General features: G+C 38.3%; 2 protein-coding genes across 3 annotated transcripts in view; one reads left to right on the forward strand and one right to left on the reverse strand.

Annotated features, from left to right (window-relative positions):
* LOC145988540 (glutathione S-transferase theta-1-like) overlaps positions 1-13907 on the reverse strand; it is a 95988-nt gene extending 82081 nt beyond the window's left edge. Inside the window, exons 1-2 of the mRNA XM_083123450.1 lie at positions 13741-13907; positions 6547-6696 (exon numbers count right to left, since the gene is read on the reverse strand). Of these exons, the coding sequence (XP_082979576.1) occupies positions 6547-6658 (112 nt within the window). The 5' untranslated portion in view covers positions 6659-6696; positions 13741-13907. The remainder of the gene's footprint in view (positions 1-6546; positions 6697-13740) is intronic.
* A 241-nt stretch (positions 13908-14148) lies between these two features.
* RtcB (RtcB RNA ligase) overlaps positions 14149-16717 on the forward strand; it is a 31879-nt gene continuing 29310 nt past the window's right edge. Inside the window, exon 1 of one of the 2 annotated variants that reach the window (XM_083124530.1) lies at positions 14149-14270. The gene's annotated coding sequence lies outside the window, so the exon portion shown is untranslated. The remainder of the gene's footprint in view (positions 14271-16717) is intronic. The other variant, XM_083124531.1, reaches the window with a different exon arrangement.

The raw sequence follows: 16717 nt of genomic DNA on the forward strand, positions 1-16717 counted from the left end.
ATCATTCATTCTCATCATTGCAATTAACCCAAATTGGCAGAATAGGAACACAAAATAAGATAAATCCATTAACAAAAAATCCATAAAAAGTTAACATATTTTCTTACTTGGTTGCTCCAATTCACAAACTCCAAGTATGTCAGCTATGGTTATTTTATCTCCAACCAAGTAAGGTTTTCCGTTGAGCCAAACGTCTTCTATCAGCCCAAGGCTCTTCTCCATGTTGCCCTGCAGCCTAGCAAGTGCCTCTGGTGTGGAGTGTTGTTGGCTTATCAATGGGGTCAGGAACTGCAGATATAGTTAAAAGGGTTTTAACTTTTTTCTTACGTAAAAAATTTCATGTATCTTTTGAATTATCCTGACATCTTTCTACACACTTGCAGAATGTTCCTGTTTTATTGATTATTGCAAAATAATGGCATTGCTAAACATTATCCAAAAGTGTGCTTATGAACAGTGTTTGACAGCATAGCAATTGACTGTCTAAAACTGTGCAAGTTTTCGACATTGGCACGATTGCAGTTAATAGTAACAATTGCATTGGCATCACATACCTGTTTAGTACAGATATTGTGTCTGTGGTAGGGGATGCGATTCTGCAAAACTGACTGGTAAGCATAACTGGTTACATGTATGGGCACTGAAGCAATTCTCTTTTACAATGTGATAGCCTCATCAAAACATATGGTGCAATAGCCCTTTGGGGGTCAAGGACTGCCAAGCAGCTTTCGAGTTCTTCGAGTCCCATGAGCACGGTTTTCTGGGTTTTGAGACTTGAGTCTGCTACTATGTCTAACCTATGTCACAAACCCTTGTATTGTGGCTTCAAGCAGCCACAATTGAGGCCAGTTCTTGTAAGCATACGGAATTCAAGCAGACGGGCACATGCTGTTTGTGCAGATGTAACGAACACTACGTGTTAGATATTTCCTTGCAAACAACAAATAAAATTGGCCGCAAACATGGCAGCTGTGCACATCCTGACGTCACATGAAACCAACCTACTGCTTGCCTCAAAATATTATCGCATTCTGATGCATGTAGGAAAATCACAGCTGAAAAACTTGCTTGTGTACTAAACACACACCTTTTCAGAGGGGCAATAATACTATTTAATCATAAACCATCACTGCACACTCCATATCTGTTTTGAGGTAACAGGCATTGCACATTTCCTGGCTGAAAGGCAGACATACAAATTATTATGGTAGTTTGTTGATTGGAATATATATAACTTTTTTCCTTTGTCCTTTTGGTCTCTAAGTCATGCTGAATATATTTGAAGGGTTAGGGGAAGGGAAACGAAAACAGGTAAGTCAATTTTTTGTAACAAGCGAGGTAGTGGTGTCTTTTCCTGCCATGTGGATGCTGTACCTTTTTATTTACATGTTCAATAACGTTTTGCAATTAAAATTTAATTTTTCTGGAGTTTAACAAATTGACTTACTTGTATTTTCCCTCTGACCCTTCATTTTATATTTTCATGTTGGTGCATGATGTGAATTACTAATCCTAACAGATCTAAACATCGAAATTTAGATATTGAATTTCAACACTCATCACTTACCAATAGTGTAAAATCAAAGTAATAACGAAAGTTTTAACAAAAATGCATGAACAGCAAATTTATATGAATTAAGAAACCACTTTAACACAATTGAAAACAAAGTTCTGTAACTTACTTTTGCCAGAAAATAGGCTGAGCAGTTTAAGCGCGTATCTATATGTTGCCATTCCAAATATTCATCAACTTTGGCCTGTTCTTTGCTGTCTTTTGGGTACCAATGGTCAGGTATGTCCATTTCTCTGCACAGATATCGTAGCATAGCAACACTGGAAAGAAACATTTTGCTCCCGAACTAAATCGTTTAATGTACAACCACAAGGAAAAAAAAATAGCAAAGACAATCAAGATAAATCATAAAGTCTGCAAGAAATAACAAGGCATTTTTAATTTCAAAATTTCTCAATGTTTAATTTTCCCACATTTGAAGTTTTTTCACCTCAGTCCCTCCCAAAAATGTGAAATTCAAGTGCCACTGTAATTTGGCTAGCACCTGTAGTTCCAGACTTAATAGTTGTTGATATGGACAAGCAGCAGCATTTGAAATAAAGTGGCATCTAGGGAATTCTTCCCCTTCATTTTCTTTCCCATTCTAAATTTGTTCTTTCCTGAAACTATATTTCATGTGAAGAACTCCATAAGCAGGGTTATTACGTGTCTGGAAAACAGAGAATTTGGCTTGTCGGGGGGAAATCAGGCAAATGTCAGGGAATTTTGCAGACCATCTGGAATTTACGTGCATTTTGGAGTCTGCAAGAGAAAAAGTTGCAAAATGACCAAGCAGTTCACTTCCACTTTCGTATTCGGTTCTTGTGATTCCACTCCCAAAAAATATTCAGTTCAGAAACTTGTTCCTTTCGTTCTTATGATTTTCAGTTTTGTGTAAAATTATGGTGCCTTTGAATTTCTGTAATAAATTTCACTTTTATAATTCACTAATTTTAGAAAGAATATCAAAGTAAAACTTACAGTCCAGATATCTGATTGATGAAGTACATTATTTATGATCATAATTACGAAAAGGTTGGTGAAGATGAGGTCATCATCTATTATTTTATAGATCTTAGTCTTGTTGGCATTTCCTATATGCAATAAAAATTTCTCCGGATGCTGTGTTCTTATAAATGTAAGTAAAAAAGCAGCATTTTCTACGACACTATAAACCCACTAGAAAATGAAAAATTGTGGATGTGGAGATCTGTTATGGTGAAATAATGTACCTCTGTTACCTTAGCCTGAAGGCTAGATGCACGTGATTGTAGCACCCAATACATCTGATGCCAATGTAATTTTACATTTTATTCTTGAATTTTCACATGTTTTTATGCATGTAGAATTGAATTTGCTAATAAAAAAAGTGTGAAAGTGAATATTCATAATAATTAACTGAAATAATTAATTAATTAATAATTAATTGAAAAACACGAAGTTCAAAAGCAAAAATCATGATGATAAACATGTCTGGAAGAAATTCATTTTTGGACTGGAAAACCTGGAAATGTCAGGGAATTTCATAATCAAAACATCATAGCTACCCTGATAAAAGAAGAAGACCTAAATTAAGATGGGTGAATGAGGATTCTGGATGCTCCAGTGCAGAGTACAGATAGATTGAGACAAATCACGAAAGAGGCCAAAGTTCATTAGTGGACTGCAGTGCCATAATAATAATAACAAGATATATTTTACTTCAAAAATCTTTGTGACAGTCTGTGTTGCCACTGTCCTCATATTTTTTATATTTAATGAACACGCACAGAGATGGTTTCGAAGTTCCCACAACACTTACGTGGATCGCTTATAATGTTGAAAACTAAGAGATCTTTACATGGATATTCTACGTTATGAACCCCTCAACTATTGATATTTTTTTATTCTTTTGATTACCAGTGTATTCCATACAGGGAATTCTACGAATTAAACAATAGCTCCTCAGGGTGATTTTTTTTTTGGGGGGGGGGAAGAGAGAAGAAATTATTCATAGTTTTGTAATCAGTTCCATGGTAATCTGTGGGTTTGTAAACTATAGAGGTCTCAGTTTACTGATACCATTACAAGGAATGGGACAACTGGTAACCTCACACAAGGGTCTATTTTATTCTAGAAAACTCCTATGTTAAATGTACCTCTCAGTCAGTATGAACCCATCATGAACGAGTACAGGAACCTTCTTTAATGGATTCAGTGCAGCAAATTCAGCAGTCAAGTGTTCACCTGCAAATAAAGAATAAAACTTAGAAATCCTCAATAAGAAAACAAAATGGTTAATCACAACTGTGAAGATTAATGTTCACGAACAGATTTAATAAATAAAAGTAATAGCACAAAGAAACTTGTATGCCTCAAGCATGATTCAAACCTGTTATCCGTCCACTATAATAACAAAGTTAACGTAAACAAAAACCACATGATTTAAAAAAAAATAGTTGCTACATCTTAGTTCCAGTGTTACTGTGTCCATGAGTATATTTGTTGTAGCTGTGTAGCTTATGTTATAAGGTCCCACAACTTCAATATAGCAGCTACATTGACTCGTATGGCTTTATCACAAACATTACATTGTCAGGTGAAAATTACAGCTACGATTCGATCAACCAATAGGATTGCTCCTGAATGTAATTCAGGTAAAACAATCACTCGCTCAAAGTGTGAAATTACCAGTAAGAGGATTTTCAATGTACTTCAAAATTCATGCCATTAAAATTACAAAACTACACGGTGGCTAATCCAGAACCATAAAAAAATTCAAGTATAATTCCCGGTTTTCAACGCGAACATTCCAAAAATTCAAGGGTACAAGCAGATGTTTTCGCTATTTTACGTATTACAGAGGTTGATTCATTTATATTGAGCCGAATTTGAATGTGCCATCTACATAGGAAATGCCGTGTTTCCACCACCGGTTGTGTTCGATCTGCAGGCCACCACCACTGACTTTTGCCCGGCATCGGAGTTTCCATTGCAGGAGACTGTGTTGCAGCTGGACCATGGGTATTGCATCCCATCTCGTTACAGGCTTTCCACAGGCCGGAGATGGCACGGACTCGACGATGGGACAGGCACCGCTTCAGGAGTCCGAAAGCACAATAGTCCATTGGACTGGCATCTGGCCTCTTGACAGGTATGTCAGAGAAGGGAATTGCAGAAATTCCAGTTTCCTGTTCCACTTCCACCGATCACCCGCTAGATGACGTTCATACAGCCTCCTGCAGTTCCTTTTTCGCTCAGCCACATGACACGGTTTCAGGGCGTGCACACTGCTCTTGTGAATGACCTTGAGGCGTAAATACCTGTGAATGGCACGGTTGATTGTAGCCTGCGATGTGCGGCATTTGCTGGCCATTGCACGCTGTGTGAGGGATTTTTGGAGGTCGCCATACGCCGAACAACATGCAATAGCGGCAGGGTCCTCTTCACGGGAGGCCGGTTTCTAGCTGCTCGCGTAGGTGTGGTGGGCCCAGGACTCTGTGCCGCATATTTCCATATAATACGAATCACAGTGGCACGACCTACATGCCTTGTGGTATTTTTATGCTGATAATGGAAGAATCCGAGGTTCACATTGTTACCTTACGGCTAAAACACGTACAACCACAGTAACAATCTAATTATGAATCAGTAGCGAATATACTGTCCTGTTCACAGTTGCAAACTATTACATTACATGTGTATCCGGTCCATAGATACACACAGTCGTCGGAGAGCTTGTATTACTACTACTTTTTTTATGATTATGATTATAAATACGGAGAAACTAGTACTCACTTTTATCCGCAAAGCTGTTTTTTCTTCTTTTTCGATTAATTTCAGTGGCCACTGCCACCATCCTCGTTGGAACGAGCCCTAGCATCGCAGCACGATGTGCTAACCACTTGGCCACAGGGGCCGGCTATTACTACTACTTATATCCCTGTTTTTTCAACCATTTTTGTCACTTGCCTCATAATACCCCGAATATACATTATATTATGTGTTGCTATTTTGTCGTCTGTTCAGTGTGTCACAGACAACTAGTATCAGAAGAACGAAGTGGATAGACTAAATTGTAGATGCCAACTTGGTAACTAGATTTGCAAATATTTGACATGTATGCTGAGACAAAATTCGATATGACCACTTGCACTTGAATTCTGTTTTCTTTCTACCAGTTTTCGTGTCGTTTGTTTACTTCCTGTTAGGTTAAAGAACGTGTTTTCTCGTTTTCTTTTACGGTGCATAATGTGGCTGATTGTAGCTATGTCATTTTTCACAGAATATGAGTGTTTCTGGCAACCCTGGAACGCATCCCTTCAGGATGGGATATGACGTCACAAATGCAATCAAATGTTGTGTGTGGTTGCCAGCATTCAGGCAGCAAAATGGGCTTTTTTGAACGACTGTAGCGCCGAAATGATGCACCAGCAAGAAAAATGTTACTGAGACAAGTTGTTTGTTTTGATGTCCTCTATATGTTTCCGTGGTCCGTGGGCGCCATTAAAATGACACCCTGTATATTTAAGTAAAATAAAAGTTAATAAATATTTAATTTAAGGTGCGAAGTTTACATTTGCAATTTCACGTACTCAAACTCTAAATACATCTACAAGCACAAGTCACAAATTTTACAGGATGTACTAATCTACGAAAAATTGTTAACTGTAAAAGAATTTCAAACTCAAATTTAACTAATCAACTTCAAAATAACTTGCAATAATCTTCCGTCTGTCAGATAGATTGTTCTGCAAAGGATTCTAACAAAGTAAACAAATTGAGAGAATTCTGTTTTATTTTCCACGCAGCTTTTTATTTCTTCATCGATAAAAATAAAAGCTAAACTGTGAAAAAATTTCCTCAAAGCATTTACAAATATGTATAAATTGAATGGGTTTTGGATTTTAAAATTGTGATGTTTCACATCTATGTAGAAAAATTCACACATAATTCCCAGAATTCAAGGAATTCCAAGCGAGTAGCCACCCTGAACTAACCTATGCTATACATACCTTTTTTCAGTGAAACAGGCTTTGATACAAATGGAATGTTGTTCTTCTTCAAAAGTAATACAACCGCCCGTGACGGCTGGGACAATAAATCAAAATACACTTCCAAAACCATTTTCCTCCTCGACTGTTATATGTTTGAAATGAATGTCTCTGAAGAAAAAAGAAAATTCACTAGAATCAGTCATGTTGCTTCCTTATCTATTTAGGTTAAGTGTGATAACAAAGTTTAAATATAGATACAATAACAATGGGTGCATTTGACATGTTGAGCCAAACAGCTTAGTGATTTGTTCTTCAAATTACACAATCGTATGCGACACTGGCAACAAAATTATGTATAAATTCAACAAGATAATGCAAGCAGCCATAGCTATGCTAATACAATGGATTCCAAGCCATCTACAGAATAGAAATTGGTTATATCATTCCTTTCAGTGTTGTTTTGAAATGGAAACCTGCAGGGACGTAGCTAGGTTGATCAGTTTGGGGGGCCCAAACGTAAGATTTTTTCTATCAAACTATTATAAATGAACAAATTAGTTATACACCATATAGGCCTATGCTGTATACATACATTATACATATGTATGTGTGTGTATGCAGGGTGCTTGGAAATTCCCCTTACAAACTCGTAGGGCTAGTAGAGGGGACTGAGTAGACAATATTTGGAATAGGAACCCATGTCCGGAAACGTTCAGTTTCCGTGCTACAACCATGACAATGTGTCAGATGTGCAGGTGTTGTTATGCAACGGGGAAGGCAGTACATGCCGTCTGAAGATCACGTGATGGCACGTGACGTCTACCCTGCCGCGGTATCCTGCCTAGAGCCCAATTCAGGTGATCTTCTGACGCCATGTACTGCCTTCCCGGTTGCATACCAACAAAGGCACATCCGACATATTGTCATGGTTGTAGAAGGAAAATGGGTTCCTAATCTAAATATTGTCTACTCAGTCCCCTCTAATAGCCCTAGGAGTTTGTAAGGGGAATTTCCGAGCACCCTGTATATATATATATACATATATCAGTGGTCAAAAGTAGCGAGCTACTTGTAGCATCGCTACTGTAGCTAGCTACAAAATTTGTAGCTGTAGCTGTAGTGACGCTACGTTTTTACAATTGTAGTTGTAGCGGTAGCGAAGCTACAAAATTCCTGTAGTTGTAGCGAGAATTTCGCTACAGCTACATTTTTTCCCAGCATTTTCAGGTGAATTTTGAATGTGGCAACAGCATCAGAAAAAATCGACAATAACCCTTCATTTTGTAGGAGGTTAATAAAGACAGTCTATTACATGGACATACAGATTATCTAGATTGTAGAATATAGATATCTGCGTAATTTATTTAATTAGTATCTGAATAATTCAGATATCCAGATAACTGACATATATGAATATATTCTTGCTAACAGCTACGTTTTTTTTTTAGCTGCATCGCTATTTTGGGGAGAAACATGCCTCGTTTGCTGCACCACTGGAAAAAAGTGCCTCGTTTGCGTCACCCCCGGAACAAATCCTGTGGATATTCATGGTGTAAGAGACACCAAAATGTCATTAATTGCTGTGTAAGACACAACTTGCAATGCAAAAACGAGCGATGGATTTTCCACGGCACTGACAAGGGAATAGTGCCAGCAATAAATGGCTCAGCACGTTAACAGCATTGATCATCGTCAGTATATAGGATCTCACCAGCAAGAAATTATTGTTACAAGAATGATAGAGTTTCTGGAATTACAATTATTTTCGCGAAAGTATTTGTTCACAAATTTTAAAATTACAATACGTTTAGAACACTCAGGTTTAAACGACAGTTTCCTCAATAGTTATCATATTGCAAAAAGTATGTACGAGTTATTGACTTTCCTGCAGATAGGACAATTTTCTTTAGTTAATATACATAGTTTTCAAATTTATGTATTTCTCCTACTTTTGCGTCACTTTTCTGTAACTTTTGCTAATCATGACATCATCATCATCCTTCGCTGTTTCCTGCCTCTGGCTGGGTCGGCATAGAAGTCAAGCCTCTCCATCTTTTCCTGGTCTTCCACCACTCCTCTTTTTCCACGTGTTCCAATCTTGTCCTCTTCTCCTAACACTCTCCACTATCTGCTCTTTCCACCGACATCTTGGTCTCCCCCTTGGCCTTATTCCCACTCCTTGTTCATTGTAAGCTCTTACTGGCAGTCTTTATGCACCCATCCTCTTTCAAACCATCTCATCTGTGCCTGATCTATCATGTGCTGAAGCTTCACCACATGCACTGTCTGTCGGATCTCCTCATTTCTTATTCTATCCCTTCTAGTCTTCCCCAATATACTCCTTAAAAAAATCATCTCCACTGCCTGCATCTTTATTTGTCTCTCTGTGTCATTGTCCAAGTCTCTGCTCCGTACGTAATTATTGGCATATAGTATGTGTTATATATTACCTTCTTGCATTTCATAGGTACATCCCTATTCCATATTAATCTTCGAACGCTTTGATATAGTCCACCACCCATTTGTCCTCTTCTGTTTACCTCCTCATCTATTCTTCCACTTCTCTCAATCATGACAATGAGAATGAATGGTTTATTTAATTATTCTCTTATCTATAGTCGCTTTCTGCCACTTTCGGCTAATTGTGAGAACGAGGAAGAATGATGAATGATCAGCAGTGTGGAGGATTGAGGAGCAGGAGGATCTCATCCTCCCAACTTGGCGTCTTTCCTAGTTTTTGTTTTGAGTACATTTTATGCATAGATAAGCTGATTGAGACTGGATCCTAACCACTATGTGTTCCAGGTTCGATACCCGGTGGATGCTCATAGTGATTCGGATCCCACTTTACACTGTAGAACCAGTCCCGATTAGCCTTACTGTGTACAAAGTGGACTTAAAACACCAACTCAATCAATCAATAAATTGGAAAGGAACATCATTTTCTTCTGTAGCTCCCAACAGTCTACGGATGTACTCTCGTAAAATACACAGCCATTATTCGCGAAACTAAATGCAGAATGAACTCATTAACTTAATGGCTGATACACCAAGAACAATGTTATTAGTCTTTAGATTTGTAAATTTGCTGGAAAAAAATTGAGAAGTAGATAAAACCCTTTTCCGTGGTTTTAGATATAAAGTGCTGGAACCAGGTTTACAAGTATTGGCAACAGTGCAAATATGAAGTGTGTGCGTAATGAGTTCAAGCTAGGCATCTCATGTATACAGTTCATACCGGAATCGAATCTGATATCTCTTAGTTCAAGGGTGGGCCCGAGTCTTCTATGGCATCTGATTGTTCACTTGGGAAATGATGACGATAAGAAATTATATGCACACGTCTAATTTCTTAAAATTAATATTATTTGTGTGTGGAAAACTGAATATACGATGGCACCGGATAAAACCAAGTTCCCACACGCTCAAATAATTACGCTCTCGTCTTTGGTTCGGCTGGTTCAACAACCTGGCTGGGTTCGATTCCCGATGAAGGCACATAGTTGTTCGGATATCACTTTAAACTGTAGGTCCAGTCCTGATTAGCCTTATTGTGCATAAAGTGGACTTTAAACACCAGTTCAATGAATGAATCAATCAAAAGGTCCAAGGTTCGATTGCTGGTGGTCAAGCCGGTAGCCAGAATTTGATTTCGGAAGGGGCTTATTCCTTATCGACAGCCGCCATCTAAAGCGAAAAGGTTGGGGGGGAGGAGTAAATGCGCTTAAGATGAATTTCTTGATATATTGCAACTTACCATATACAAGATAGGGATGGCCAGATCCGGATCCGGTTGGTTCCGGATCCTAAGGATCCAGATCCGGTACTTTCGGATCGGGATCCGGATCCAGACACAGAACTTTCGGATCCGGATCCGTTTTGCCATCCCACATGCACTTCTTTGAAAAGTAAGAATGTGCTTATAACATATTGTTACCTGCTAATATACATATATATATATATAATATACATACATACATACATATATATATATGTGTGCCCGCGTGCGCGATTTGTAATTAATTAATACACTTACAAGGGAGGTCTAAGTCTCCCCCTCCGATTTCCATGAAACTTGGCAGGTGTATAGAGCCCTCCCTCCCCCCTCAAATGTCAAGATGAGGAGAAATTAAAGTGGGGATCTGACCCCGAAACCACGTAAATATGGCATAGGAAGAAAGAGGGGGCATAGGGCCTCTCTATACACCTGTCAAATTTCATGGGAATCGGAGGGGGACACAGGGGTCAGATGATCCCCACGTCAATTTGTCCTCATCTTGACATTTGAGGCAGGTTTTGCCCCCTAAAACAGTTTTTTAGTCGAAACAAAAAAAAACACGTATTTCTTTCTTTGGGCCCCTCTATACACCTGCAAAGTTTCATGAAAATCGGAGGGGAACACAGGGGTCAGATCCCCACTTCAATTTGTCCTCATCTTGACATTTCAGTGTCTTTGTGCATGATAGTTGCACAAACCATCAACGTCGTTTTGCGAGAATGCAGGGTGCAAGTTTGCAGGGTGCAAGTTACGAGGTGCACAATTTTCGAAATTGCCGCAAAAAAGTGGCACGCATCTATTTTTTCTACTATATCTCGAGGCACTAGTGTACACATGGGGGAGCTGATGGGGCTATAACTCTCCAGAAATTTCTGTCTTTGAACAACTTTCAAAAGAAAGCTTAAAAGTGGTAATTATGAAATATTTTATACTGTCTCTCCCCCCTTCCCTCTGAAAAAAAAAATCTGCACACGTTAGTGTCTAGAGGAGAGTTACAAATCACTCGCATAATTTAAAGTGCTGTTTGCACTGGAATACTACTAAATGTGCTAAAATTTAAATTTGACAATAATTTCAATGTTAAAAGCATCATTATTACTATTATTAATAATGTTTTATAACATCCTATTATTGTTATAATTACGTCCCTGCCTAAATTCACAGCCAGAAACAAGATTGATTGATTGAGTTGTTTTAAGTCCACTTTGTGCACAGTAAGGCTAATCGGAACTGGACCTACAGTTTCAAGTGGGATCCGAACCACTATGTTCATCCACCAGGTAGCGAACCCAGGAACCATTAATTACAAGGGAACGATGGTACCACTGCGCCATCAGGAAGGCCCAGAAATTAGAATAAAACTCGATCTTCTTTCTTCAGGAAAGCAACATTTTGACAAGGTGGCCCTAAGACCAACACAAAGCTTGAATGGAGACAATACAACAAGACTGTTGAACAAATGTTGGCGCGATGGTTGCGGACAACCGAAGGCGGCACTACGTCCCAAATACTCTCTGAACTGCCTGTCATAAAATGTTCCTGCGAGAGGACAGACTTCACTGTATGACTAGACTCCTTTGTGTCGAACATGACAAATTGCAGGGAGCGGTCTTTCTTGCTTTAAGGGGTTAAGGGAAGGAAATGGCAGGGAAGACTTATCCCTGGGTTGTTATTGTACCCCTGCTGTTTCAGTGCACCGTTTCTGTAAGGCAATATGCAACTACGGTTAAATTTTCCCTTCCCTAGTAAACCTTTGTTTTTGATTCATTTTGTTCATTCTGCTAGATTTTGCTTCTATGCTAGATTTTGCTTCTATCCAGGGTACCAAGTACCAGAACGGTCCAATGACCTTGCTGCCCTCGAGCAAGCAATAACTTTAGTGAGGAGGTAGGATGGTTTGGGGGAGGGAGGAGGGGCAGATGCAAGAGGACAAAGGAAATGTAGCAGTTTACTTACATGATGACTCGTGAAAGTATTTGTTATTGCCTGTTTGAAAGAATGAAAGGTATGAAATTAGTAATATTTTTCTTGTTCACTTCGCTCTCAATATAAGCATTTCTAATAAGTAACAAGTTATAATTGTTACCCCAAAAAAACTGTGTATATGTGTGCGTATGCGTGTATGTAATATGATTTGTTGGCATGAGTTTACAATACCGGACCACTCTCCAATTTCTATAAAATTTCGCCTACTTACTAATTTCGGTGTCCTGATGATGTAACTGTAGTTCATATTTGGCGGTCGCTTGTTAAAATTGTACATTTAAGTCTAGAAATTGTAAAATAACCTTGCGATTTACCACGCTGATTGTCCCTACACAGCAATTCGGAACCATCTTTCTTTCGCAATTCGTTAATAGTCTTCTTTATGCACAACAATCTTGCTGACGTAAGACGAGGAATGCCTACGAGGTTAGGTTAGGCCTGTTAGGTTAGGTTCCATTAGCATAAATACAAAGAAAAATTAATATTTTAGCTACGAGAACTATACCTTGTCTTGCCTGTTGATTTCTTCATGTTGGGAAAATGGCGTCTTCCGTGGAGCTATTGTTCTTATGGTAGGGTTATGTTACGTTAAGAAAACATAGTTTATTTCGTTTTTTTCTCGATTTCCATACTTGACCGCCAATTATTACATGCAGATTCGTGTTTAGGAGTGCACAATTAGTGAGTAGGCGACATTTCATAGAAATTGAAGAGTGGTCCGGTATTGTAAACTCGTTCCGATTTGTTAATGATGACGGTACTGGATACCAAATAATGAAAAAAGTAATGTGCTGCCCTGTTCTTTTCGCCATGCCATGAAAGTGTATAGGGGTGTGTAGTTAGGGCTCCACACTTTCTTGATCATGGCCGAAGGTGGGGGTGACGTGATCAGCACCACCCCCTCTGGCTACCTTTACCTGCCACAGTTTCCTCCGTGTACCCACTTTATATGTACGACGCTGTGTGGGCACCGGAAAAAAAAATCCCAGCATTCCCCAGAATGAATAGGAAAGATCCTACACAGAATAATTTATCAGATGTCATGGAATCAGTTTAGCACTTCCACAGGGGATATAGTTTCGATAAAAAAAGACGAAATTCATGGTTACCTATGCCACACCCCCTGGGTTCATGCCATGGATTTCTTTTCTCCAGGGTTTATGCTCGATAAGTGACTACATTTCCTACTTATGTTAGTCATTATCATAATCAAAAACCTAAAAAATACATAATAATTGTATGGTATTTGTAGGAGGATCACACGATCTTACGGAAATAATATTACGTAACCACGTTGCTTCCAACTTGCATGTCATCATAACCATAGCAGTAAATATAAACTTTTTTCTATTTATCTTATCTAATTATTATTTTCATGTTCGTGCTAATGTTAACCATTTGAAAATCTTTCGAATAGCCAAACATAGTTAAGATTACTTACTATCTACCTTTATAATCGGTACTTGCCTCCTAAACGCAAATTCCCAAACTTGTGCCCAAGGTTATTAGAAATATAGCTCGTGCCGGTGTCCGCGATTACCCAGCAGAAAATAACATCATAACATGTTTACATATTACGGTACGATTTGTTTACTTATTGCACAGTTGGCACTACTGAGTCGTGTTGGTAGTCAAAAGAATTATTTTTCTCTGATTTTTATTTCATGATTTATTAATTTATGTGAACATATGACGTTTTTCACACTTAGAAAATTAGTTTACTACATGTCATGGTATTTCAACGTAATGACATGATTTTTTTTGGATTTTTCGTATATTGGGTGTTAAATTGAACTTTGAATAGGGAATTCATTGGATGTTAACTTGAACTTCGAGTAGGTAATTCCATACATACTCCGAGTAACTCCAAGTTACCTACAAGTTGCCGGTGTTTCAACACTTGTGTGAAGTCTACCTCAGGATTTAAAGTAGTTTGTTGAATTTTGTAATACCTTTATTACTGTATCAAAGTATAAATGTAAGTATATCGTTTTCAGACGTGTAATTTCCCCCCCCCCCAATAATTTACGGTTGTGACACTGATAGTTACCAAAACGATTCTGTGTAAATTATTTAATTTCGCACTCTAAAACATTTTCGAATAAAATATTTGGTACCAGTTTCATAGATTCGAGACACATTAAAATCGGATATTTTGTGTTTGGCATGGTTCGTACTTACCAATTGTGTATTGCAGAACATAGTTCAAGGTGCCATTATGCTTTTTACACGAAAACAAAAACTTTTTCTACTAAAATAACGCATTTTTTTAAGTGCTACCGAACACACGTAATGGTGCGATATCGCTTACTTTGCGAATGATATAGCTTCTTTTGTTTTCGAATATCAGTGTTTCAAACCTTCTTCACCGAAAAATACCTACTATCGTGTTCGTCACGTGTGCAAATTGTACATTATGCACGGGTAGCTGATGGATAGCCCCACGAACCATTCCGATAAGGTTAGGTTAGGCAAGGATAGTTAAAAAAAGGGGGGTTGGAAACACTGACATGATTTCCCGGTCAAATAGATACCACGATGAAAGAAAAGGTAACAGTAGTATAAGCCGGAGACACATAAAACTCTGTTGTTTTCAAATAAAAATCATTGCTACTTACCTCATATGCATAGCGGAAGATTTTTCAAGCTGGCCATAACTTTTTTCCAAGAAAAACACGTTACTTTTAGCATTATAATCATTTATTGGTCGTTGCTAATTCGGCGGGCAAATCTTGACTCACGCTCACACATCATCTTGTCAAACTTCCGCGTGGTTGCTACACTGTGAGGGGGTTACATAACCAAACGCACGGAACATTTGATTCACGTAGTCGACGGTAATGGCGGCACGAGCTATCGCACAACGGAGATGCATGATTGATGAAAAATACCTTATTTACAGGCAAAATACGTAGCACGATTATAAAAAAAAATATCTCCGGCTTCAGAAAGTCCTCAAGAACACAATTCCGTCAGTATTTTCTCGTCTTTTCTCCTGTAAATTTTAAGAAATCCGTCTCCGACTTATACTACTGTTACCACAGAAAATACTTCGACTAACGTTGCCAACCTTAGAGAAACTCATTTCTGTAGTTTCTTCTGTAAAAATGAAGAAATGTGTCTCCGATGTATGAAACTGTTACCAAATATTTTTTCCCCCGGAGATGCAGAGGTTAAGGGTTAGGCGATGTCTTGAATTGTTCATATAATACATTAAGTTGTTTACACCATTGTCCTTTTTGTAAAATTATTTACCTCCAGTTTTGATATATGTGTTGAAACTGTGTGATATGTTGTATATTACTTAGATTAATGAGTTGTCAGTATGAACGAATTTCTATTGTATACGTACAGTAATTTATTTCTTGACTTAGTTCATTTTCTTTGTCTCTCTGTCAGAGTGACCTTTACAGCAATCGGTAACAGTCTGTTATAGCCAAAACACATTTCTTCAATTTTACAGGAGGAAGTACTTACAGAACTGAGTTTCTGTAGACATTTCAAAGGTCGTGGAAGTGTTTTCTCCCTTCGTTCAATTTGTTCGGCTGGTAAAGCATGTATTTTTCGACATTAATGTTTTTGCGATGCACAAAAGCTCTTGCCTCCATTACCTTCGACTACGTGAACCAAATGTTTCGTGCGTTCGATGACTTAACCCCCAGTCAGTGTTTCCAAAGATGCCATTGTTTTCCCAAAACATGACAATTTGAACTATGTTTGCCTAACCTAACCTTGACGTGCATGTTTCGTGGGGCTATTTATGAATGGTTTGTGGGGCTATGCGTGCATGGTTCGTGGGGTTTTGGAACCCAGAAAAAAATACAAAATCTGAAACACGAAAGTACGAATTTTTCGGTTAAGTAGGTTGAAACACTGCATATATCCACAGATGATAGAAAACACTAGTCAAAATTTGGGTAAGAATTTACAATATAGAGATATTATTGTGTAATTACTTTACTTTACTAGATGGTCGTGGTTTGTTTAACAAATTGATGGAATTTGGTGTTCTGCCGAAGGAGGGTAGTTAAAAGTGTCCACGCAGGCATGCTTTGAAATTGTACAGAAACCGTGCGTGTATTGATAAGAACATGTGTAATGCGGATTTTAATTAGAGGTAAGTTTAAAAACGGTGATTCAGTTACTTTGATTAAAAATGTCTCTTCACCAGTTACGTGTTACAAAAGTGTAGAACCATGGACGTGTAGGTCACGCACCGTTCACAGGAAGGTTAGGTTAGGCAAACATAGTTAAAAAATGGGGGCGTAGAATCATTCATGCATAGGTCACGCACCATTCAGGGGAAGGTTAGGTTAGGCAAACATAGCTAAAATTTGGGGTTGTAGAACCATGCACACATAGGTCACACACCATTGGTGAATAGCCCCACGCACCATTCACAGTAAGGTTAGGTTAGTTGCAGTT

The sequence above is a fragment of the Lepisma saccharinum genome, chromosome 6 (genome assembly GCF_977018435.1).
Source record: "Lepisma saccharinum chromosome 6, izLepSacc3.1, whole genome shotgun sequence".
NCBI classification, from domain to species: domain Eukaryota; kingdom Metazoa; phylum Arthropoda; class Insecta; order Zygentoma; family Lepismatidae; genus Lepisma; species Lepisma saccharinum.